The sequence below is a fragment of the Ovis aries genome, chromosome 7 (assembly GCF_016772045.2).
Source record: "Ovis aries strain OAR_USU_Benz2616 breed Rambouillet chromosome 7, ARS-UI_Ramb_v3.0, whole genome shotgun sequence".
Classification (NCBI taxonomy): Eukaryota; Metazoa; Chordata; class Mammalia; order Artiodactyla; family Bovidae; genus Ovis; species Ovis aries.
In genome coordinates, this window is record NC_056060.1 from 90,562,034 (window position 1) to 90,587,950 (window position 25,917).

Here is a 25,917-nt window from a genome sequence, read left to right on the forward strand (position 1 = left end):
ACTTTGATGAAGAGGTGGGCATGATCAAAAGTTATTAAATTCAAAGAATCGGGACTAAAATCCGTCCATGTATGTTCACCGTTTTGCTTCAAAACATTTCATGCCTGCTCATGACTGGCCTTTTGGTCATGTTTAGAGAACTCCACAGACACTTCAGGAGGTTTCCAGAGTGAAACTTCCTTTATTGGCAGACTACTGCGCTAAGAGGATCTGGGTGTAACCCGGTAGCCTGTTATTTTACAGTTTGGACATAAAGTCAGCTGCAGAATATCAAGAAAGTATAGATATATTTTGTATTGAATAAAAAAAGAAAAACTAACAATGGAACCATAATTCCTATCCCAATTTCTTCCCAGCCTTTGTGGTAAGAGAATAAATTGGGTTGGGATAAAGGAGTGCATTTCCCAAACTATGTTCCTTGAACTCTCTTTCCATAATAAATTAATGAGGCTTACTTCTTAAAAGCTGTTCATGACCTTATGAAGTTAAATAAAGTGTACAGCTGGACTTCTTAGGTTTTTTGATAGAAGAATCTGAATTACTAGTATCCAGTAGGAGGATCTGGAGTAGGAAATGGCACCTGGCTCTAGTATTCTTGCCTGGAAAATTCCATGGACAGAGGAGCCTGGCGGGCCCATGGGGGTTGCAGAGTTGGACACAACTGAACACATACACACACACACACACAATAGGAGGATACAGTATGCAGAGCTTCTTAAGGAGGTCTTGGTTCCAGGAGCCTCTCTCTGGACTGGCATGCCACAGAATACTTTTTGGGGAAAGCTACTGAAGACAGAGAATGAGTCGGTTGGATGGCATCAGTGAATGTGAGTTTGAGCAAACTCTGGGAGATAGTGAAGGACAGGGAAGCCTGGTGTGCTGCAGTCCACGGGGTTGCAAAGAGTCAGACACAACTGAGAGACTGAACAACAAAAACACTCGAAAAATCTCTGATAGACTGACTGCCTTGTTGGGAGGCAGGTGAATTTAACAAGGTCTATTCAAGAGGCAGGCTATGGAGGATATAAGAACCAGGAAAGTTTCAGATCGGAGAAGGCAATGGCACCCCACTCCAGTAGTCTTGCCTGGCAAATCCCATGGACGGAGGAGCCTGGTAGGCTGCAGTCCATGGGGTCGCTAGGAGTCGGACACAACTGAGCGACTTCACTTTCACTTTTCACTTTCATGCATTGGAGAAGGAAATGGCAACCCACTCCAGTAGTCTTACCTGGCAAATCCCATGGACGGAGGAGCCTGGTAGGCTGCTGTCTCTGGGGTCACACAGAGTCAAGTTTCAGATCATCCTGGGGTCTTCTGAAGTTAAATCTATGAAGAGGTTATGAAGGGAAACTGTTTCTACCTTCCTACCAGGTTTCTTCTCAGACCATATCGTGGGCTCTGTGAGAGCCTTGGCTGATGGGAAAGGGTTTTTCTGTTGAAGACAGTGGGTTTTAATTCACCGATTCCTGGAATTAACAGTCTGTTCTAGTCACTACTATCCCTTGAAACATAGAAAAGAATCAATGCATCATTTTCACATACTTTCTGGACATTTTTATGTAAGTTTGGAAGGGTTTCACAAATGTGGGAAATATTTCTTAACTGAAAATCATTTTTTCCTTGATTTTTAGAAGTGTAGAGCTGAGATCAGCAAACTTTTTCTGGCAAGGGGCAGATAAAAAATAGGTTGGTCTTTGTGGGCCATGAGATCTCAGTCATAGTTATTCAACTCTGGCTCTGTAGCATGAAAGCAGCCACAGGAAATTCATAAACAAATGAGTGTCACCATGTCTCAATAAAACTTTATTTATAAAAATTGGTGGCAAGTAGAATGTGACCACATAGTCACAGTTTGTGAAACTCTCATCTAGATGCAGCCATGAAATTAAAAGACGCTTACTCCTTGGAAGGAAAGTTATGACCAACCTAGGCAACATATTAAAAAGCAGAGATGTTACTTTGCCAACAAAGGTCCATCTAGTCAAGGCTATGGTTTTTCCAGTGGTCATGTATGGATATGAGAGTTGGATTATAAAGAAAGCTAAGTGCCGAAGAATTGATGCTTTTGAACTGTGGTGCTGGAGAAGACTCTTGCAAGTCTCTTGGACTGCAAGGAGATCCAACTAGTCCATCCTAAAGGAGAGCAGTCCTGAATATTCATTGGAAGGACTGATGTTGAAGCTGAAACTCCAGTACTTTGGCCACCTGATGGGAAGAGGTCACTCATTGGAAAAGACCCTGATGCTGGGAAAGATGGAGGGCAGGAGGAGAAGGGGATGACAAAGGAGGAGATGGTTGGATGGCATCACTGACTCAATGGACATGAGTTTGGGTAAACTCTGGGAGTTGGTGATGGACAGGGAGGCCTGGCGTGCTGCAGTCCATGGGGTCGCAAAGAGTTGGACACGACTGAGTGACTGAACTGAACTGAACTGATCTAGATGTAGGTATTCAGCGAGGATGGCCACTGTGTCAGGAAATATGTAGTCTGTTTCTCCCAGTTCTCAGTAAAGGTTAAATGGCTAGCATCGGATGAAGATAAGAAGTATCTGGATAAAAATATTTTACGGTTTTGAAAGTTCATATTCAATCATAAAATAAAACAAAGACTTTTTTCCAATCAGTATTTGAAATCTAAACTTAATCTCTGTTCCTATTATAAAACTGAATGTTCCATCTATTCATTCTACCATAAGTTCTTAATTCCTGCTTGATAGAAACGAAATTTTTCTTAGCTTTATTCTCTTCCGTAAAAGGTATCCTAGTAATGCAAGGTAAAAATCAAAATAGTAATCATGATAAAGAGGCCTGGAACTGGAGGAAGATAAATTAAGGGCTGAGCTGTAGATGGAGAAAACAGAGGTCAGGTTTCCATAGTAATAACAAAATAGCACTGACTTTGTGATTTTAACATGGAGCTGTTGCTGCTAGCCTCAATGCGAATTGTGCTTTAAAACTAATGTAAACACATCAATATTCTATAATTACCCTACTAGTGTTCAAAGATTTTATTGATGTAAAATATTTTAACTTCTAACTTAAACAAGTGCTCATCCAAAACAGTGATTATTCCCCATTATCTGCCTCATGTCAGTGTGCTGAAATTAGCAGATTTGACCTCACCGAGACCTATTTTTTTTTAGTGTAACTGAAGAACATGACTGCAGCCAAGTTGGACAAATTCCACATTGAGAATAAGCACTGATGCCTCAGCAGCAGTTGGGTAATTAGTTAAAAGTTCATGAAAGTGATGGCTGGTGCGTTAGAGTACACATTCCTGTGATTTCATATGGAACCAAGCACACTGTCATCACTCAGATGTGAAATTAATAATAATACCAGCATCCCTTGCTCAACAGAAGTTGAACTAAGTCACACATTCATTCCTTGGAACCTCTTTTCCACCCCTCCATACCATCAGGCATGAGGACATTGCTTATCTCAGAACGTTTCATTCTCTGTATAGTGTTTTCTATCGTCAAATTCTATCAACAAGCTACTAACTGACAGTAAACATTGGGCAGGAAAAAAATACCATTTTGATGGGCTACGGGTGTACTGAAACACCAGTCATTATGGACAGAGAAGTCAACACAATCCATGTACTAATTAGCATCACACATTATTACAAGCAAAACCCCACAGCTTGGAGCATTGGGAAAAGATGATCAGAGCAAAGATTATAGGACTAGGCAGGCTATTACTTCTTATGGAGTAAGTATTTGAACAGCTTGCAGGATATGCTCCAAGGCTGGCTCTTACCTCTGCCGATTGAAACCTTGAGCATTTTCTCACCTGTTACTGTTTACAGACAGGTATTAGATAGCATCACCGACTCAATGGACATGAATTTGAGTCCATTCCAGGAGATAGTGGAGGACAGAGGAGCCTGGCATGCTGTAGCCCATGGGGTCTTCAAGAGCCAGACCCAACTTAGCGACTGAAGAACAACAGTCCTGATTTCTGCCACCAAAAGGACTTTTATGGAGCACTGAGGGCTGGACAGGGGTAATCTTCAATTTTCCAAATAACTGATGCTGTGAGAGGGAAACACGGTTCCCCACAGAAGTATTCCCGTGAGAGTCTCACAACATAAACAGGTACTCTACAGGGATTATGGAAATGCAGGCTGAAATTCTACCTTCGAGCCTCGATGTATCCTAAAACACCCCAGAGAACAAAGCTTAGCGGCACCCACAACTTGCCTTGCTGCAACGTCATACCTCTTCCTCTGACATGTCCTCATCTAAACATAATGTAGAGGGTGCCTCGAGCTAGGAGGTACCCAGCACCTGGACCTTCATATATTTATTCAGTTTGTCTTTACTGAATGGCTGCTACGTGCCCAGTGTGAGCCCAATGGGGATTAATGTGAGCCATGTCTGTAGTACTGAGTTCATCAGTTGGATAGTCTTTCGCCGCTCACTCCTGACCGTCTTCATTTCCCTGACCATACTGTTTTTCCGTAACTGTGAGATACACAGCACTTAAATCAGCACGGGGCTTCTTAACTCCCCTCCCCTTCCCCACACTGGCCCCCACTCCCATGTGAAAAAATCGGATATATCTTTTCTAGGAGGAACTTAATTTCTTCCAAGAAGTTCTCCAAGAGGCATACATACTCCAAAGAGTAAAAAGGCATGGTATACATGCATGGTGCAGCATCTATCTTATTTTTAAAGAAGATACCAGTCCTTTTCAAACAAGCCCTTCCCAGTATTTAGAAATCCTTTCAAGAAGTCTTTATTTTCACCTCAGACTCCAAGACTTTCTACTCTTTTACATTCACCCTGTCTGTGGAAGTTTAGCTGATTATACAGATATACCCTCCATATGAAATAATTGTCTGGAGTAGGTTACCCATGTAGCCCTACCAAGATTTGTGACTGATTTACCCAAGCTGGCTTACAGATTGTGGATTCTAGAGGAATCAGGATAAGTCAGGGTCAAAGACTCAATTTAAACTGATGTTCCCCGTGAACACTATATGATACATGGGGCTTATGGAAGTCCACACTTCTTGAATATTAAGGCTTCTGCAAACGTATTTCCCCACCCCATCCACTTTGCTTCAGAAGGAAGGTAGAATCCGCAATCTGAACCCAAGGTTAACACTTCATGGTATTATCATCATCTGTGATAAGAAGATAGCCTCCAAACTGCCAATGGCAGAGTGGGGGTTTCATTTTTAAGCACCTCATTATTTCTAAGGGATGAAGTGTACAAACAATCCTTGGTTTTAGAGAAGGCAGCCTCCCCCCAAAACTCAGTTCATCTCCGTTCAAGTTGGCTGCACCCTCTCTTTATCCGGCTGCTCCCCTCCTGGACTCTGGCTGGCTTTCCCAGTTTAAAATCCTCTGCAGCATTTCTGGTAAACTGTAGCACTTATCAACCAGCCTCCTGATCCTTGGGGGCGTATTGAATATCCGATGAAAACACTGCAGAATTGGACAAGCAATTATTTAGTTTTATAATAATTTCTACTGATTAGAGCAGGCTGATTTTCACTTGCGGCAGTCAGAGATGAGGAGGAAAAACTGAGATGAACTCACCAATCCTTACTTGATTCTCAGCAGTCCGGGAACAGAATGTGATCTGCAAATTGCATGGTCCAAAGAGTACAAAAGGGGATGTGAGTCGCTGTGGCACTTGTGCTGAGTTAGTTGTCTTTTCACAAAAGCATGCTGTTCAAGATCTTCTCTGCAGTTCTTGTTTCTCCAAGCTGGCTTTTGTCTGCTCTAGCTATCCCTGACCACGAACTCTGTAGACACGCTGAGTTGAAGCAGAGTCAAACAGTGTTCAAATGAAGTCTTTGAGTGAGACTTACATGACAGCCATTCATTCAGAAGGCATAGACTGGCTGCTGTAACCTCTTACTTGGGTTTTTGTACATAAATGAGGTTAATTGACCCCCTTCCTCCATTTTTAGACTTCACAGTGCTCTGGAGCTTGATATCCAGCCATTGCCTGAAGAGGCCACGTCTGGACCATACCCTGTGGCATTTGTAAACAAGGCTGCTTATCACTGCCATCTGAGGAGTCAATTGGCCAGCACACCATATGATGATTGACTCTCTATCACTTTTTCCTTACAGTGAAAGTTTAGCATGGCCCACCTCATTATTTTGAAGGAAAAGTGCATTGCTTTTTTGATTCAATCCTTTATACCTTCACTCAGGAGATAGTTACAGAGGCATTGTACTTGGCATTGGTGATACAGCAATGAGTAAGACAGAGCTTACATCCTGATTGGGGAGACAATGAAAAAGTAAACAAAGAAGCAAGATAATCACAGACTGTGGTAATGCTGTGAAGTCTGAACCTCCATTTGAGAAAAGATGTATAAGATCACACAGCATATTAAAAAGCAGAGAACTCACTTGCCCAACAAAAGTCTGTCTACTCAAAGCTGTGGTTTTTCCAGTAGTCATGTGTGGATGTGAGAGCTGGACCATAAAGAAGGCTGAGCACCGAAGAATTGATGCTTTTGAACTGTGGTGTTGGAGAAGACTCTTGAGAGTCCCTTGGACTGCAAGGAGATCCAACCAGTCCATCCTAAAGGAGATCAGTCCTGGGTGTTCATTGGAAGGACTGATGCTAAAGCTGAAACTCCAGTACTTTGGCCACCTCATGTGAAGAGCATTGGAAAAGACCCTGATGCTGGGAAAGACTGAAGGCAGGAGAAGGGGACAACAGAGGATGAGATGGTTGGATGGCATCACTGACTCAGTGGACACGAGTTTGAGGAGCTCTAGGAGATGGTGAAGGACAGGGAAGCCTGTGGTGCTGCAGACCACGGGGTCGCAAAGAGTTAGACATGACTGAGTGACTGACTATGGAGCTGCAGTATCTGTCATTTGGTTAACTCCTCATCTCCCATCCAGGAGAGGGAGACGTGGTTGGTGGTTGGTAAAACTCTTTGTCCAGCTGTCCCAGTGGAGACCCTTCTGTGGCTCTGAGGCTGCCCCCTCTTCTTCCAGGTTCCATCCTGGACAAAGGACTGGAGGGACGCGGATGGTGGGCCAGGAGGGGCTGGGGGCCCGAAGCTCATGGAAGCACTGCTCCTGCTCTGCCTTCTGGCTGACGACGCTGCCTCCCTCAGCTCAGCCACAGACACAGCCACCCTCCCTGTCCTCAGTCTCCCTCAGAGATTCAGAGAAAGGGAGGAACAGCTAGTTCACTGAGGGGAAGGTCCTCTGTGTGGGCTCTGGAGAAAGCATCCTTCTGACTCTAAGTGTTCATGGCATACTGTTCCTTTTTTTTTTTTTTAATTGAAGTATAGTTGACTTGTAATGTTGGATAGGTTTCAGGTGTATAGCACTGTGATTCAGTCAGAGATATATATAGATATAGTTTCTCAGATTCTTTTCCATTATAGGTTATCCCAAGATAACTGTACCAAGTATAGTTCCCTGTATTATACAGTAGGTCCTTGTAGTTTATCTAGTATCACACTATTTTTTCTTTTAACTATTTATGTTGGAGCATAGTCGATTAACAATGTTGTGATAGGTTCAGGTGGACAGCAAAGAGACTCAGCCATACATATACATGTATCCATTCTCCCCCAAATTTCTTCTCATCCAGGCTTCCAAGTAACACTGAGCAGAGTTCCATGTGCTATACAGTAGGTCCTTATTGGTTATCCATTTTATATATACCAGTGTCATATTATTCTTATTAACCATCATCCTCAAGAATTTTGCATCATGAAGAGCAAGCACCATAAGCATAAAAATGGAAGCATTGTCTATATCTAAACAAAGAATCTCCAAAGAGTCTCCACTGTATTCATGTTGCACCAACAGGTGACTACTCACTGACTCTAAACCAACTTGTCTATATGGTGAATTATTATAAACACATGTAAATGGAGATCATTTATAATAATGAGATGATATATATACATATATATAATCTAAAAGGAAATAAAGATATATATAGAAAGAAGATGCATAGATCTATAAAGATATATTTATCTAAAAAGAAATAAAAAATATTTGCAGACTAAGGTCCATCTAGTCAAGGCTATGGTTTTTCCAGTAGTCATGTATGAATGTGAGAGTTGGACTGTGAAGAAGGCTGAGCGCCGAAGAATTGATGCTTTTGAACTGTGGTGTTGGAGAAGACTCTTAAGAGTCCCTTGGACTGCAAGGAGATCCAACCAGTCCATTCTGAAGGAGATCAGCCCTGGGATTTCTTTGGAAGGAATGATGCTAAAGCTGAAACTCCAGTACTTTGGCCACCTCATGGGAAGAGTTGACTCATTGGAAAAGACTCTGATGCTGGGAGGGATTGGGGGCAGGAGGAGAAGGGGACGACTGAGGATGAGATGGCTGGATGGCATCACGGACTCAATGGACGTTGAGTCTTGAGTGAACTCTGGGAGTTGGTGATGGACAGGGAGGCCTGGCATGCTGTGATTCATGGGGTCGCAAAGAGTCAGACACGACTGAGTGACTGAACTGAACTGAACTGAACTTATATATATAATACTTGGTTTCTTTTTAGATAACTTTGTTTTCTAAAACAGCTAGGAGAAAACAGCCAGTTTCAAAATACTTGAAAGCTTTTATCCATTTAGAGGTAATTTTGTTTTTCAGGCTCACTTTATGACTTAACTTGCTTCAAAATTATTTTCCCCTCAAATGCCAAAGTGTTTTCAAAATGGAAAGATCAAAATGTCCATCAAACCCCTTCCATGGAAGCTATGTTCTATCATCTTAGCAGTATAACCTGCCAATGCTCAGAATTGCCAGAGAAAATGCAGACCACCCAATTAAATGTGAATTTCAGATGAACAACAAATAAACTTTCACTATAAGAATGTTTCAAAAATTACGTGGGAACTGTTTATACTGAGCAACTGACACACACACATACACACAATTTATACTAAAACATTATCCATTGTTTATCTTAGTATCCTGCATTTTTACTTGCAAAATCTGGCAGCCTTTTCCCAAATAAAAGATTTGAGTCTCTGCCAGTCCCCATCACCACTCACCACCTTCACCACCTTCACTTTAACACCTGATATAAGCCCAGGCAGCAAAAGTAAATGGAAATATTGATCAGTATTGAGAAACAAAATTTTAGTTGGTATTGAAGAGGATTAAAAAACACAGGCACCATTGGCCAGGTAAATAGGGAATTGGGCAACTTATATAAAATCTTTAAAATATGTAAACTAGAGCATAAGCACATTCACTTTCAAAGACTTCAGCCATAATGAATGCATCTAGACCTTGCATAACTGAAACCTAGAATATTTTGAGTGCTTAAGACAGAAGAAGGTAAGATGTTTTCTAAATCCCTCTGTGTGTGCGTGTGTGTGTGTGCGCGCATGCACACACTCAGTCACTCTTTGTGACCCCATGGTCTAAATTCCTAGAAAACAGTTAATAGCTAAGGAGACCACACTCACATTTTATTTTGGCATTCATATTAATTTGCTTAACCTCGCCTAATCCATTCTCTGTGTGTGTGTCTCTTTTTCTAGTTACCTGAACAAGAATAAATACCTGACAGTTATTGACCAAGATGCATTTGCAGGAGTTTATAGTGGACCAACCTTGCTGTGAGTAAGACATATAGAAGAACATTTGCCTTTTGGTGCAGGGGAGGGAGGGGGCCATTAAGATGATTACCTGATGATGTTTATGGGGAGAGAATGTTGTTGTCTTGGATAAAGGTTTCTGCTAGTGCCTTTCTGCCCAGCCGTATAGGCTACCGTTCAGAAGAAAGTCCTTGTTCTTTGAGACTCAGAGGGTCCCACACTCCACTGTGCCGTCCTGATGCCTGATGCCACCTTGGTGTGGACATTCATGAAGGCCCTCTTATGGAAAAAAGAGACATTTTTGAGCAGCTGACATTTGCAGGCATAAGGTCTACAAATAGGCAGAAGATACCTAGTCTTTGCCGATAAATGACTGTTCTTTGCACAGTGTATGGCAGTAAGAAGGAAGAATATAAATAGCTTGATTCACATAGGGGAAAACTTACTAGAAAAGACGAGATGTGAACATTTTTGTAAAGCAGCATAGAAAAAATTGTATGTGTGCATTTGCTCTGATTTATACTGATACCTCTGTATCTAATCATGATCAAGTCCTGTTGATTCTGTCTCCCACAAGCCTCTTTATCACGGCCACCTTCTTCTTCCCCTTGATTTTGTCTTAGTTTAGAATTTCATCCTTGAGCAGTTGTTCCATCCTTGCCAAAGTGGAACACAGCCACTCAGGAGAAGCACAAGATAATCCATCAGAGGCAAGAAGTTTCCATCTATAAATAAGAGGTTCCATCAAGTAGGGAATGGGTGCAGCCCAAGGCAACAGTCAGTGGTCCACAATCTTGAAGACATATACACTCACTCTTTCATTTTTAACAATTTCACTTCACTTTAAGATTGAATGCACCCCAGCTAAAAGGGTTTATGGCCTTACTTTCTTAACACACAGCCTCCATATAACAGGGCAGAGTGACCCTGAAAATCTCTCATACCTATACTGGGGTTCATTGATAACTCATGGCAAAGTACTTAAAAGTATTATGCATTTTTCTTCTCACAAAAAGACAAGTGAAAAAATTGTATTGACCTTTTCCATGATTTTTTTTAACCTTGAAGATACTTTTTAAAGACATCTTTAACTGCTCCTTTGAGATAAAAGGTGATATTTCACTAATGAATGAGGAAACTTGTTGCTTTTCTAAAGAAATGTGTGCTTTGGAAAGAGTCTTAGAAACAGGTATTTGGAAACATTTACAGTTACGTAATTTTCCTGATGAAAACAGTGAATATCACTTATAAAAATATTTTTAAAAATCAGAAATCAAATATTAACGTTTTAAAATCTTTTGAATTGAGTTGCAACAGGTAAAATCCACATGCATAATATATGAAAATGAAACATCTTTAGATTTAGTTTGCAGAAACTATTTACTGACATCTGAGAATATGAATTTCAGTAAAAACATATTTGATTACTGAATAGGATTGAGAGATGAGAATCTTAATTTAGTAAGTACAGCCAAGCCTGCCCTATTCCATTTGGAACCATCTGTCTTTGTGAGGTAACTTTCAACTGACAACAATATAAACCAAAACCAAAATAAACTGACCCAGAAGCAGACCCTGAATAGCTATATCAGAAAGGGTTAATAATTTTCAAAATCAGTAAAATATATTTAAGGACACTTTTGGTGAAATATTTTTAAAAAGTATTATTTGTCTTTATCCTATCCTTTTAAATGTATGGGTGGGCTTTGCTGGTGGCTCAGATGCTGAAAAATCCGCCTGCAGTGTGAGAGAGCAGGGTTGGATCCCTGGGTCAGGAAGATCCCCTGGAGAAGGAAATGGCAACCCACTCCATTATTCTTGTCTGGAAAATCCCATGGACTGGTTCTTGAAAAGATAAACAAAACTGATAGACTTTTAGCCAGTCTTACCAAAAAAAAAAAAAATGCTGTGATAAAGAGAATATACTAGAAGCTTACAGAGACAAAAATCCTGTTACCTCTGAAGCCTAAAGAATCAGAATGCCATCTAGTCTTAGCAATAACATTGAAAGTTAGAAAACTACAGAGTATAGCCTTCAGATTTTGAGAAAAAGTAGTAATTTCCAAACTATCTGTCGAAGGTGAAGGCAAAATAAAGACATTTTCAGATGTGCAAAGTCTCAACAACTTGATTTCCCAATCCCCTTTTCTGGGAGCACAGACCTATAAAAAGAAAAATGAGGAATTTAGTGGTCCACACAGGGAAGAGGCAAATGGAATTCCAGGATGAAAAAGGGAAGTCTTAGGAATTTTGAGACCAGGTTGTCTACATCAACGGTGAAGGAGGGCTCCAAGAGAAAGGCCTACAAATAAAAAGGGACTAATAGATTATCGGGCAGGGTAGACTTTATGAAAAACTGGGCTGAGAGATATTTTAAAAAACTTTAGAGCATGTGACAAGACTCAGCAAGAGGTCCTTCAAACCAAGATATGCAAAATTTTAAACAAGGAGGAACAGACATCTTGTGAAGAAACAAAAAAAGTTACACAAGAAATAAAATGAAATCACAGTGTGCACACTTATAATAGCCATAATACTAAATATAGACAAGTAATGGCCATAATACTAAATATATACTTGTAATGGCCATAACCAAGTATGTCCTAAAAGTATTTCTGGAGAGTAGAGGCAAGTGTCGGGAGGGTGTATGTGGGTGAAGGAAGAGAGCTAAAGGGAGTCAGCGGGTGAATCAAAACCCAATAAATCCAGCAATATTTTCAATTATGGAAAGAATACTGAAAATTGAAAGTGATTGCTTCCAGGACATCAGAAAGCAGATGGCAGGCAAGAGCTGCCCAAAGGTCTGCTGTGTGTGGTAAGTTTCCAATGTAATTTGCTTTATAAACATAGGTCCATGCATTATTTTAATATCGCAAAGAGTCGGACACGACTGAGCGACTGAACTGAACTGAACTGAACTCAGGTTAAATTTTAAAAGAATGCAACAAAAGCGTAGGAAGAGGGGACAATGGAGACTGTAGCATTTGACAGACCCACAGGAGGAACGTAAGAAATGAATGAGAGTTCAGCCTCATTCCTCAAATCCCAAGCATCTGTCTTAAAAGGCATCTCTTAACTAACCATGCACGGTCTTGTAACATATTTTAACTCTTGTCTTAAATTTTTTTTCAAAATCTTCATTACTTTGTTTCCCCTGTAACTTTCTGCCATAACTAGACTTGAAGAGCCTAGAGGAAACTGACTGTGTCTCATACTTTCTGTAATCCCCCCACTTCAAAAAAGACAGCAAATACTCAATAAGTATTTGATAAATTATAACTGAATATCAAATAGCCATGTTTTGGCTGTGATTTGGTATAAGGGCCCAAACTGAAAAATCTTAAACTCTATCTACAGAGAAGAGAATTAGAATATGTGTATACCTCATAAAGGTATTTGTGAATGAATACAATCATCTCTGTTGACAAAAATGATCAAATTTGCCCAGTTAGTTTACCACCTTTTTCAAGGTCACTGCTTTAAAAAGAATCTAACTTAAAACAGGTGCAGCATCTAAAGTGAAATCTTATCTCCAGTCCTCACTAGTTTCTTAAAAGCCTTTTAAATTTAATTTCATAACATTTTTTACTCATTGACTTTTTAATCGATATATGATCTCATTTTCCACTTTTATCCTTTAAGAGGAGCTCTTGGTATTTAAAGTCCCAAAGGAAAGAACACACTGAAATGTAATGCCTTCCATAATAAATAACCAGAGTCCTCCAAGGTCTAAATTACGTAACTAGCTCTAATAAGCATTTAACTTACTATTGATAATGACTGTATTATAATTGTCCCACTTACTATTATAAGTAACTCCCAAGAAGACAGGATCTCTGTGATTATATCCTTGAGCTAGCATTATGGGTATCAACAAAAACAAACTTTAAAAATAAACTATTGTTGCTATTAGCTGATGAGATTAATCATTTGTAAATCTAAGAGTCATGGCAGTGCCATCTGGGTTTAGAGAAAAATAAACCTTTCATGTATTTCTTTTGACTCAAATAATGCTCTTCACAAGGTCATGTATTAGATGGCTGACAAATTGTGGCAGGGTTCTTTCTAGCATGCCCGAAGTCCACAGGCAGGTAGAATACATGATTTTTCAGGTTGACCCTGGGCAAAATTATTTTTTTATTGAGGTATAATTCATATACACTATAACATGCACATTTGCTAAGTGTACAGTTTGATGAGTCTTGGCAAAACTATATTACTCTATCTCAGTCAAGACTTAGAACATTTTCATCTCCCAGAAAGTTCTCTCTTGCTCCATCTTCCATAGACAATCACACATTTTTTATTTTTCTGGTATAAAAACTAGGAGTGAAATTGTCAGGTCACAGGATAGGTGTATATTTAACTTTTACAGGAAATACTGTCAAACTGTTTTCCAAATGATTGTCTCATTTTCTAGTCCCAACAGTGAAGTATGAGCTTCTTACTTGCCAGTTTACAGTCTTATCAATCTTTTATATTCTAGCCGTGCTTGTGGGTGTAAAGTAATATCTCATGGTGATTTTATTTTGTGTTTCTTTGATGATGTTGAGCATCTTTTCATGTACTTGTTAGCCATTTGTTAATTTTCTTTTGTTAAGGGCCTGTTCAAATATTTCTTAAAAAATGAGTGCTTTGCCATTCAATTTATTATTGAGTTGCGGTCCTGCAGAAGAGTTTTGACCAGAATGAAATTAGTTTTAGTCCAGACTACCAGTCCTTTGTCTTTTCTAGTTTATTCTCTCTTTCTATTTCTCTTTTCTTTTTAAGGAGAGATAGCTAATCTAACACAAGGTGTTCATTTACTCACTTATTCTGCAGGCATTTTAATGAGCACCTACTGAACCCCATGGACATTATAAGAATAAGACACAGTCTCTGCCCTGAACGAGGTCACAATCAAATTCAGGAGACATGTGAATAAGTAACTGTGAGTTTAATGTAAAAAGGATCATAAGAAGTATTTGGAGAATCGAGACCCCATTTCTGGTTAGGATGACCAGCAAAGGCCTTTTTAAAGGAGGTGGTGTTAGTGATGGGCTTCAGATGAGAGCTAAAAAGGCAACAGACAGACAGAAGTGATAAGATGAAGAACAAAGGTAAGCCTAAGAAAACACTGGATATAGTCTAAGAGCAATGACGGCCAAAGAACAGTGTCTGAAAAGTGTGCTGTGTTGAAATCATGTTGCGGGAATGTGGCCTCACTCAGCAGGGAAGGGTGGCCCACTGAAGGATTACCATGGAATATCAGTCATAGTTTTCATAATCCAGTACAGTTCTGCGGTCCTCTTCCACTCACCCCACGCCTTGTTGCCTTGGCCCCAACCATATTAGCCCTGGGGAGCTGGGTCCCAGCAACACTGGGACCTCTCCTCTCTACCTCCTGGCTATTTGGCAGGCACTTGCCCCCCTTAGGGAGGGAAATTGAGCCCAAAGACCTAATCGGCCTCGTGTTCCTTGTCTTCCTTTCTGGAGCAGCTCTCTCAGAGAGGAAGGGAACCTCCTAGGTGTGGAAGACCGGAGGTTTGTCTGCTACGCTGCTCTGCTCTGGGCTGAGAAATGAGTTGCAAAGACAGATTTCTTGCCATGCCTGGCTTGGGCACCCAGCCAGACTCATGGCAAGTGAATCAGGTTGTTGGGGAAGCAATCAAAGCCATCCTAAGTCTTCAGGGGCCTTGTCTCCAGGGGCCCAGCAAAGGAGAGGGCCTGCAGCCATGCCGTACAGTCTATGAAAGCTGTGGGGAAGGTCACAGGAGAATCTGAAGAGAAAGAGTAGACAATTACCTTTCTAGAATTGTGTGTGTGCTGGCTTCTTGCTAAAAACAAAAGGGTGGTCTGCTTCAGCCCTAGGAATCTTTGGACCAAAGGAGTTATGTCAGCCACTCAGTATACTTTATTGTTGTTGTTCAGTTGCTAAGTTGTGTCCACTTTTTTGTGACTCCATGGACTGAAGCACGCCAGGCTCCTCCATCATCTCCTGGCGTTTGCTCAAACTCATGTCCATTGAGTCGGTGATGCCATCCAACCATCTCATCCTCTGTTGTCCCTTTCTCCTCCTGCCTTCAATCTTTCCCAGCATCAGGGTGTCAGCTCTTCACATCAGGTGGCCGATGTACTAGAGCTTCAGCATTAGTCCTTCCAGTGACTATTTAGGGTTGATTTCCTTTAGGATTAAGTCTCCTTCATGGGTCACAGCCTTGTCATGGTGAAGGGGATGGCATAACTCAATGAAGCTATGAGCCATGCTGTACAGGACCACCCAAGATGGACCAGTCCTAGTGGAGAGGTCTGACAAAATGTGGTCCTCTGTAGGAGGCAATCCACTCTAGGATTCTTGCCTTGAGAACCCCATTGAACAGGATCCTTGATACCCTTCAAATCCACATTTATTGATTAGTAGAATCTCTTACTATCATAGCCATTGGTATGAGAAGAGAAGATTAAGACTTTAGTCAAAGAAATCTCTAATGATAAGGTTAGTTTTTACAACTATTGAGAAATTTTCAGAGCACTTCCCTACTAATGGCTCAGATAGTAAAGCATCTGCCTGCAATGCGGGCGACCTGGGTTCAGTCCCTGGGCTGGGTAGATCCCCTGGAGAAGGAAATGGCAACCCATTCCAGTATTCTTGCCTGGAAAATCCCATGGACAGAGGAGCTAGTAGGCTACAGTCCATGGGGGTCACAAAGAGTCGGACATGACTAAGCGACTTCACTTCCCTACTAGGGAGATGACTCTGGTAGAAGGATGATGGAATTACTGCAGAGATCCTCAAAGTGGTACAAATCTTTGGGTTTCTTCAATTGACTAAAAGCCCAGCTACTATTATCTTCAAAGATGTTCACTTGATCAAGTAGAGGTTTGACAGAAAACAACAAAATTCTGTAAAGCAATTATCCTTCAATAAAAAAGTATAAATTCTTCAAAGCAATGGAAGCCATGGTTGAGTGCAGTGTCCTCAAATGATCATTCATTTTACATTAGGGATTCAGTCTTGTATCTATGCCAAGCCAAAAAGTAAACTAGGATGATTACATTGCTAAAAAAGAATAATTCACAAATCCATTAACTGCTTCTTGTAACTCAGTTTTGCTCAATTGTTTAAGGGCTTTTCACTTTGATCAAAATTGGTAGAACATAAAAGAATTTTTGCTGAGTCTGAATTCTAGGTAAATAACACTTGAAGTTATAGGGGAAAAAATGAGAAAAATGTTTCTAAACCATATAAATTCTGAACAGTTTTATTAACTAATCAGTGCTCTTTAGCCAAGAGCCTTCAACAGTGATGAATCTTCAGAATGAAAAGCAAGTAGGAAAACATTTGTTTTGCAACTTTACATTTAAATAAATCTACTTTTTAGTGAGTGCCTACTAGTCTCAGTGCTGAATATCTTACATTTTTAAATCATTTTCTTTTATATTAGCAGTCCCAAAGGATTCTGACCTCTCCAAACTACTCCTTTCATAATTTCTGCTGATTTTACCCATATCAAGTCTCAACTGTACGATGAAAGAAAAGAAATGAGACTGCATAGGGCCACACAGATGAAGTAAAAATGATATGTACTCTGTTTTGTAGCAAGTTTAGTCATGATCTTATAATTAACTAAAAAATACTGACAACAGGTCAACTGATAGGAGGGGTGAATCAACCTGGGATTATTATATAATCATTATTATTATATAATTATTATATATTATGTAATTATATAAGCAACCTGGGTTATTTATTTTTAAATAAATAACCAACAAATATAAATAAAGAAGCAGTTTATGGTGTATACAATGAGGCACTCAGTTCTTCCCAAGTAAACAGGGATGAGTACTAAAATCAGTGGCAACCCACTCCAGTAGTCTTGCCTGGGAAATCCCACGGACAGAGGAGCCAGGTGGGCTACAGTCCATGGGGGTCACAAAGAGATGGACGACTGAGCAACTGAGCTCACAGCACACATACTACATCTTTGACTCGTCTGGAGGTTTTTACTCTTGGAAAACAGGTGGAAGGAAATAAGGTAGTTAAGGGTTTTCATTCTGACACACTGTCTCTGCCAACTCTCTGAAATCCATTTTGTTAATTATGTTCTGCTTCTGAGTCTAAAAGAAATAAACACTCTGAAAGAAAGTGGACTTTTCATTTCTCCCAGGTAGTGTGCAGGCTGATGGTGATGCTCATTATATACGGGTGTTGGGGGTGCTGGAGCACAGGGGAGAGGACTTTGCTGGGGAGGGTATGTTTGTGCTTCAGCATTTGACTACTGGCAGTAAGTTCCCATCATTTCCTTCTGTTTCTGTGTGGAGGAGCCCTAACCTTACTGAATTACAACGTTGTGGTTGCTGTTGTTCAGTCGCTCAGCCATGTCTGACTCTTTGTGACCCCATGGACTGCAGCACGCCAGGCTTCCCTGTCCATCACCAACTCCCGGAGCTTGCTCAAACTTATGTCCCAATGGAGACTCATGTTGGTGATGCCATCCAACCATCTCATCCTCTGTCGTCCCCTTCTCCTCCTGCCTTCAATCTTTCCCAGCATCAGTCTTTTCAAATGAGTCAGCTTTTCACATCAGGTGGCCAAAGTATTACAATATGGAGGTAGTTTTTTCATCGCAGGATCTATAATGCTGAGACAATTAACTCCATGAGATTTCCTAGGTCATGGAAGCCAAGGGCTTAAATGGAGTGTAATTATGCAACCTCAAGAGGGAGAAGAAGATAACAGTGATATCTGAGTTACAAAGCAATTTTGTTTGTATGCAGACTTTAAGAAAAGATTGGTCATTTATGATCATCTAAATCTTTAGACACATATTTTCCTAATAAATAGGGGCCAGTTTTGAGCTTCAGCTGTGTGCTAGGTTCTTTACAGATGGTCTATTTACCTTGAGTCATTTTAACTATTCAATAGTAGATGTCGTTATCCCTACTTAACAATAACTCAGGTGCAGAGAAATCAGGTGAGTCCCCAAGGTCACCTGGCCGTAATCGGTGATGTTAGGATGCAAACCCAGCCCTAATGGAGAAGCATCATCAATTCCTAGAATATCAGATCAACCCTTTTCACTTAAGATTATTCCTGCGCCTGTTGTAATTTCCGAACTTCACTTCACCCTCCTCTTAAATTTCTACCTAAAACCCTCCAGTTCTTGAATATCTGACTTGGAAAAAAAAAAATCCTCACAAAGTCCTCAGAGACCTTTTGCTGTTTGCCCCCCCCCCCCACCTATGAGTCATTATCTTTGATCCCTTGTCCCATGTCTTCCCTCACACTCCACTCCAGCCACACTGAACCGGCGCCCCCAGGCATGTTCTCACCTTGGGGGTTATGCACTCTGTTTTCTCTACCCAGGAGGCTCCTTCCCTGGAGATCCATGGGCTTGTTCCTCCACCTCCTTCAAGTTTTTCCTTAAATGTAAGCTTCTCAGGTCTTCCCTGAATTATCTATTTAAATTTGAAGCTGCCCATCACCCTTCATCCCAGTTTCCCGCTTTCTTTTTCTTCGTGATACTTAGCACCACCCAAACTTCTAGACATCTTAGATGTCTGCTGACTTGTTTACTCTCTTTCTCCCTCCACTAGTATATAAATGCAATGGGAGGAGGGATTTTTGTCTGTCTTTCCCCACGGAAAGACACATAGTGGAAAATTCTTAAATATTGGATAGATAATTGATAATTTTGAACCAAAGCAATAGATGGGGCAAGAATCATTGTACATTTCTGTTCCTGGGTTGTTTGTCTTGGCATTAAAGTTCCAGGAAGAATGCTTTTATTTTTCTGAATTGAAAATGAGAAAAATCTTCATTTTCTGAAGATGAACAAGCGCAGCAGCGAAGTAGTGCACGTGAACAACTTGCAAATTCTCGTTGCAAGTCAATCCACACGTGAAAAAATGAAAAGCATTTACTTGTGGGCAATGGCAGCTTGGAAGGATCCTTAGAGTAGAATATCTAATTTTAAAATTTGCTAATTATTGACTCATGTTATAGAAACATAAACAGTTTATATAAAATGAAGTTGGGACTTCCCTGGTGGTCCAGTGGTTAAGAATTTGCCTTCCAATACAAGGGACGCAGGTTCAATCCTTGGTCAGGGAACTAAGATTCCCACATGCCACAGGGCAACCAAGCCCTTGCACAACTAGACAGAAGCCTGCATGAAGGGCGCACACTGGCTGGGAAAGATCCCGCATGATGCAACAAAGATCCCACGTGCCTCACCTAAGATCCAATGCAGCCAAAACCAAGCAAACAAATAAACAAACAAAAAATATATATGTATTTTAAGTGAAGTTGAACAGGTGCCCTCCTTCCTCCCTGTGCTTTGGACCATTATTTCTCCTCCTCCTTAAAAATCTATCCTCAACCTTGATTCTTTCTTTTTCATAAGGTTTTTAAGGTAACATTTCTTAACAGTTAACATGTACGTAATAGGAAAGCAAAAAACACAAGAAGCAAAAAACAAAGTCATTCATAGTCACAAGCAGTTTACCATTTGACATGGCCTTCTAGGTCTCATTTGTGTATTTTCACAACTGAGCATCCATTTATATGTAATTAAGATCATACAGTTATGGATCATGCTGTTTCACACATCATGAATATTTACCATTTCAAAATCCCAAAGCTATGAGTGTTTTGATAACCAAGAATACATTACACTGACTCAATCTGGAAGGAAAAAACATAATTTTGCCTTTCTTGGCGACAAAAATTTCAAAGATAAAAAATGGCAATAGGCCTCTAGATAAACATATTGGCATAAGTATGATTAAAATACTACATTCCCTTAATGTTCAATTAAAAATGAGACATAAAGCAACAGAGTACACAAAGGATAATGCTTCTAAGAGGATTCATTGTCCAATCCAAACTATGAAGTATTAGAAAGGAGGAATGCTTCTGCTGAATTAATTATTTAACTATGCATTCCTGTGGCACAGCCAGGAGATGCCCTTACACCAGTGGTTATCATCAGGGTATAAATATGAGCACATCCACATACAGCCCTCCCTCTATACTTCCTTCTGCCCCTCAGCTGCCAACTTAAACGAACAAGTCCTGACATACATTTCTCAGTGATGATTTAATAATTCCAGGTCCAACATGCTGCCTTTTTTATTTTTATTTTTTTGCCTTTTTAAAAAAATCAATGATAACAAAGGTATTTACAAATTGGATAATTCATTACTTGTACTTTTTATGATACATTGTTACCTCAGGACATCTAAAAACCCTAGATGTTGCCAACTAATGAGCCTTGTCCACAATAAACATAAGTGCTTCACGAAAATGCACATACAGACCTATGGTTATAACTTAAAACTGTCTTCCAGATAATGGAGATATTAGCCAAGAGCCTGTCCCCTCACCCTTCCTTGACTTCTCCTCTAGAATTTCAGTGACTAAGTACCAGACTACATCCAGCTCCAACCCTACCTTGATTCTTATGCCCTCAGCCATTACCACCCAGATATCTTTTTTGTTGTTACTGGTGAACTCCAGAGTCATCCTATCTCTTCACTGCTTGAGGATCTCAACTCCTGATGCACTGATTCCTCTATCCTCCTTCTCTTGTAATTGCTGATGTAGATCAAGTATCCATGCAGATCTTCTTTCCTATGCCTTGGCCTCTGAGCGAGTCACTTGGTCACTCCAGTAAACGTGTTTACCACTCTGCCTCTCTACTCCCCTTCTGTGGCCATAGGCCTGTCATTACCAAAGATTCCAAGCCCTCACAGTCTCAGTCTCAAACATCCTGCTGTCTTTCCATGTGTTTCCTCATACAGTCATTCCTTCAATTCTTTGGTCTGATTAGGAGCTACAGTCTGTTGAAAAACAGTTTTTCACAACATGTGAGTTTCAAGTTAAGTTTTATCTGGGGCAAAATGAGGACTGCAACCTAGAAGACAGCATCCCCAGACAACTGCATATTAGACACCTGTCTTTTGTATCTTGAAGCTTGAGTGTTCATCTTTATTCAGCTGTAGATCTTCAATTTTCCTATGCCATCTTGGAGGTGATGCAGAAAAACTTGGCCAACATTCAAGCACCCCACTCTGCCTCTATACTGCCCTCTTCCTAGTAAGGACCCCTAGAAGCATTTAGGTAACCCTTGTTTCACATTAATTCTCTCTAAGCATCTGCTTTTCAGCATCCTTCATCCATCGCTGGTTCTCCTCAGGTTCTATTGCCTGTGCTGGTCCTTCCTGAGTCCTGGACGCTGCTTGAAGAGGAATGCAGCTTTCACAGTTCATGTGAATCCAAGTGGTTACCTGATCTGTGCTAAGAAAACAGTCCTCCATGACCCCAGGCTCATCCGAGGTCAGGTTAAAGAGAGGAGGAGAGATGGATCATCATGAGGCATCCTGGGGCCCTCAGAATCCAGGTCCACAACAGCAAGTACGACAACATGATGCAGTGTACGGAAATTATATAGAGTTTTGCAACAAAGGGTAGGTAGTCGGGAATACCAACTTTCGGTACACCAAAGATCACTGTTAATTAAGGAAATTAGACATGTCAAGTTAAGGAATTTAGTGCTTTTCTATGGGTGGAAAGATGCAAGTCCGGACTCACTGAAATCACTCCTTTGACATGCACCTCAGCTGTCTGGGGCCAGTGTCCTGCATTTTCACATTCCAGGTCTCCTCAGGGCTCACTGTGGGGAGTGGCTGCAGTCTGATGGCTGCTGGATGGCAGGTATTCTTCCTTTCTGTGATTGCTCAGGGTCTACCAGCTCACCATTCATGGTGGCTGCAACTGCTGATGACTGTGACACCCTATGGGCTTCCCTGGTGGCACTAGTGGTAAAGAACCTACCTGCCAGTGCAGGAGATGTAAGAGACATAGGTTTGATCCCTGGGTCAGGAAGAGCCCCTGGAGGAGAGCATGACAACCCACTTCCTATTCTTTCCTGGAGGGTCCCCTGGACAGAGGAGCCTGGTGGGCTGCAGTCCATGCGGTCTCAAAGAATCGGACACGACTGAAGTGACTTATCACATGCATGCATGTGACATCCTTTGTTTATTGATATGGCAGGAAACAGCTTCTGTCAGCTCAGTCAGTAAAGAGTCCGCCTGCAATGCAGGAGACCCAGGTTTGATTCCTGGGTCCAGAAGATCCCCTGGAGAAGGAAATGGCAACCCACTTCAGTATTCTTGCCTGGAAAATCCCATGGACAGACAAGCCTGGTGGGCTACAGACCATGGGGTCACAAGAGTCAGACATGACTTAGTGACTAAACCACCACCATGGCAGGAAATACTCTATTTCTCAAGTCCATTATTAATATCTCACTGTCTTTCACTTCTCTCATATCTTCATTTCTTTCTTATGAAGATTAGTTTCCATCATCTATCATTATAAGCAGTGACTTGTATTCATAACCAACTACCTTGACCCTCTCTCTATCATCCTTGCCTAGAAAAACTCTACCATGGTTAAATCCAATTACCCACCTACTATGGGCTGGACTTTTGCAGGTGAGCTTGGCAAGCAGTTTCACTTTAAATCATTCACCCCAAGTAAACCCTAAGTGCTATACAGCAATAACATCCCATTTCCCAAGTTACTCTCCCTCTCTCTCAGATAAACACGCCAGGCCTCCTCCTCTCTCCTCCATTCTCTAGTCCTTCTCTCTCATTCTCATGCTCACGTGATCACCTTGACTTCCATTTCATCTAAAATCAAATCAAGCAGAAGAGAATTCCTCATGGTCCCACAGGTACCCATCTTCCTGCATCTATGTCCACATCCTCTGTCTCCTCTCCTGAATTTTAAGTCACCTTTTTATCTTGGGCCCCATGCCCTCTCAGCAATCCAAGGGCATTGCTTCAGCAATCCTTGCCCTTCTGTCCAATAGCATCTATATTTTCCTCTTTATTGGATTATCTCCCATCAACATTTAAACATGCTATTGTTTCTCCCATCATAAAACAATATTTCTTGAGCCTATGGATTAAAGGATATCTGAGAGACATATCAGTCAGCTGCAGTTCTTAAATGAATACGGATCCTGACTCCAGTGAGACAACTGCCTTGCCTCTTTTGGAACACTGATTATTTGGTGACTTTAAAGAGTTATTATTATATTTAGGGTTTTTTTTTAATTTTTAAAAGATACTTTATCTTTTAGGGTTATATATTGAAACACTTATAATTTTAAAATGTCCTTCAAGTTTATGTCTAATTCTGTGTCCTTTTGTAGCAAGATGTGGCAAAAGAGTTGGCTAGAATTCTATTTTTATTTATTTTTTTATTTTTACTTTATTTTGCTTTACAATACTGTATTGGTTTTGCCATACACTGATATGAATCAGCCACGGGTGTACATGAGTTCCCAATCCTGAACCCCCTCCCACCTCCCACCCCATATCATCTCTCTGGATCATCACCATGCACCAGCCCCAAGCATCCTGTATCCCGTATGGAACATAGACTGGCGATTCATTTCTTACATGATATTATATGTGTTTCAATGCCATTCTCCCAAATCATCCCACCCTCTCCCTCTCCTACAGAGTCCAAAAGTCTGTTCTAAACATCTGTGTCTCTTTTGCTGTCTCGCATACAGGGTCGTCATTGCCATCTTCCTAAATTCCATATATATGTGTTAGTATACTGTATTGGTGTTTTTCTTTCTGGCTTACTTCACTCAGTATAATTGGCTCCAGTTTCATTCACCTCATTAGAACTGATTCAAATGTATTCTTTCTAATGGCTGAGTAATACTCCATTGTGTATATGTACCACAGCTTTCTTATCCATTCATCTGCTGATGGACATCTAGGTTGTTTCCATGTACTGGCTATTATAAACAGTGCTGCGATGAACATTGGGGTACATGTGTCTCTTTCAATTCTGGTTTCCTCGGTGTGTATGCCCAGCAGTGGGATTGCTGGGTCATAAGGCAGTTCTATTTGCAATTTTTAAAGGAATCTCCACACTGTTCTCCATAGTGGCTGTATTAGTTTGCATTCCCACCAACAGTGTAAGAGGGTTCCCTTTTCTCCACACCCTCTCCAGCATTTACTGCTTGTAGACTTTTGGATCGCAGCCATTCTGACTGGTGTGAAATGGTACCTCATTGTGGTTTTGATTTGCATTTCTCTGATAATGAGTGATGTTGAGCATCTTTTCATGTGTTTGTTAGCCATCCATATGTCTTCTTTGGAGAAATGACTATTTAGTTCTTTGGCCCATTTTTTGATTGGGTCATTTATTTTTCTGGAATTGAGCTGCATAAGTTGCTTGTATATTTTTGAGATCAGTTGTTTGTCAGTTGCTTCATTTGCTATTACTTTCTCCCATTCCAAAGGCTATCTTTTCACCTTGCTTATAGTTTCCTTTGTTGTGCAGAAGCTTTTAATTTTAATTAGATCCCATTTGTTTATTTTTGCTTTTATTTCCAGTATTCTGGGAGGTGGATCATAGAGGATCCTGCTGTGATTTATGTCGGAGAGTGTTTTGCCTATGTTCTCCTCTAGGAGGTTTATAGTTTCTGGTCTTACATTTAGATCTTTAATCCATTTTTAGTTTATTTTTGTGGGTGGTGTTAGAAAGTGATCTAGTCTCATTCTTTTACAAGTGGTTGACCTGTTTTCCCAGTACCACTTGTTAAAGAGATTGTTTTACTCCATTGTATATTCTTGCCTCCTTTGTCGAAGATAAGGTGTCCATATGTGTGTGGATTTATCTCTGGGCTTTCTATTTTGTTCCATTGATCTATATTTCTGTCTTTGTGCCAGTACCATACTGTCTTGATGACTGTGGCTTTGTAGTAGAGCCTGAAGTCAGGCAGGTTGATTCCTCCAGTTCCATTCTTCTTTCTCAAGATGGCTTTGGCTATTCGAGTTTTTTTGTATTTCCATACAAATTGTGAAATTATTTGTTCTAGCTCTGTGAAAAATACCGCTGGAAGCTTGATAGGGATTGCATTGAATCTGTAGATTGCTTTGGGTAGTATACTCATTTTCACTATATTGATTCTTCCGATCCATGAACATGGTATATTTCTCCATCTATTAGTGTCCGCTTCCCTGGTGGCTCAGACGGTAAAGCATCTGCCTGCAATGTGGGAGACCCGGGTTTGATTCCTGGGTCAGGAAGTTCCCCTGGAGAAGGAAATGGCAATCCACTCTAGCAGTCTTGCCTGGAAAATCCCATGGACGGAGGAGCCTGATAGGCTACAGTCCGTGGGGTCACAAAGAGTCAGACATGACTGAGCGACTTCACTTTCACTTTGATTTCTTTCATCAGTGTTTTATAATTTTCTATATATAGGTCTTTGGTTTCTTTAGGTAGATATATTCCTAAGTATTTTATTCTTTTCGTTGCAATGGTGAATGGAATTGTTTCCTTA

General features: G+C 40.7%; 1 protein-coding gene across 1 annotated transcript in view; it reads left to right on the top strand.

The window, feature by feature from the left end:
• Positions 1-25,917, top strand: part of TSHR (thyroid stimulating hormone receptor) — a 171,503-nt gene that overhangs the window by 123,404 nt on the left and 22,182 nt on the right. The window contains 1 exon segment of the mRNA NM_001009410.1: positions 9,503-9,580. Coding sequence (NP_001009410.1) covers positions 9,503-9,580 — 78 coding nt within the window.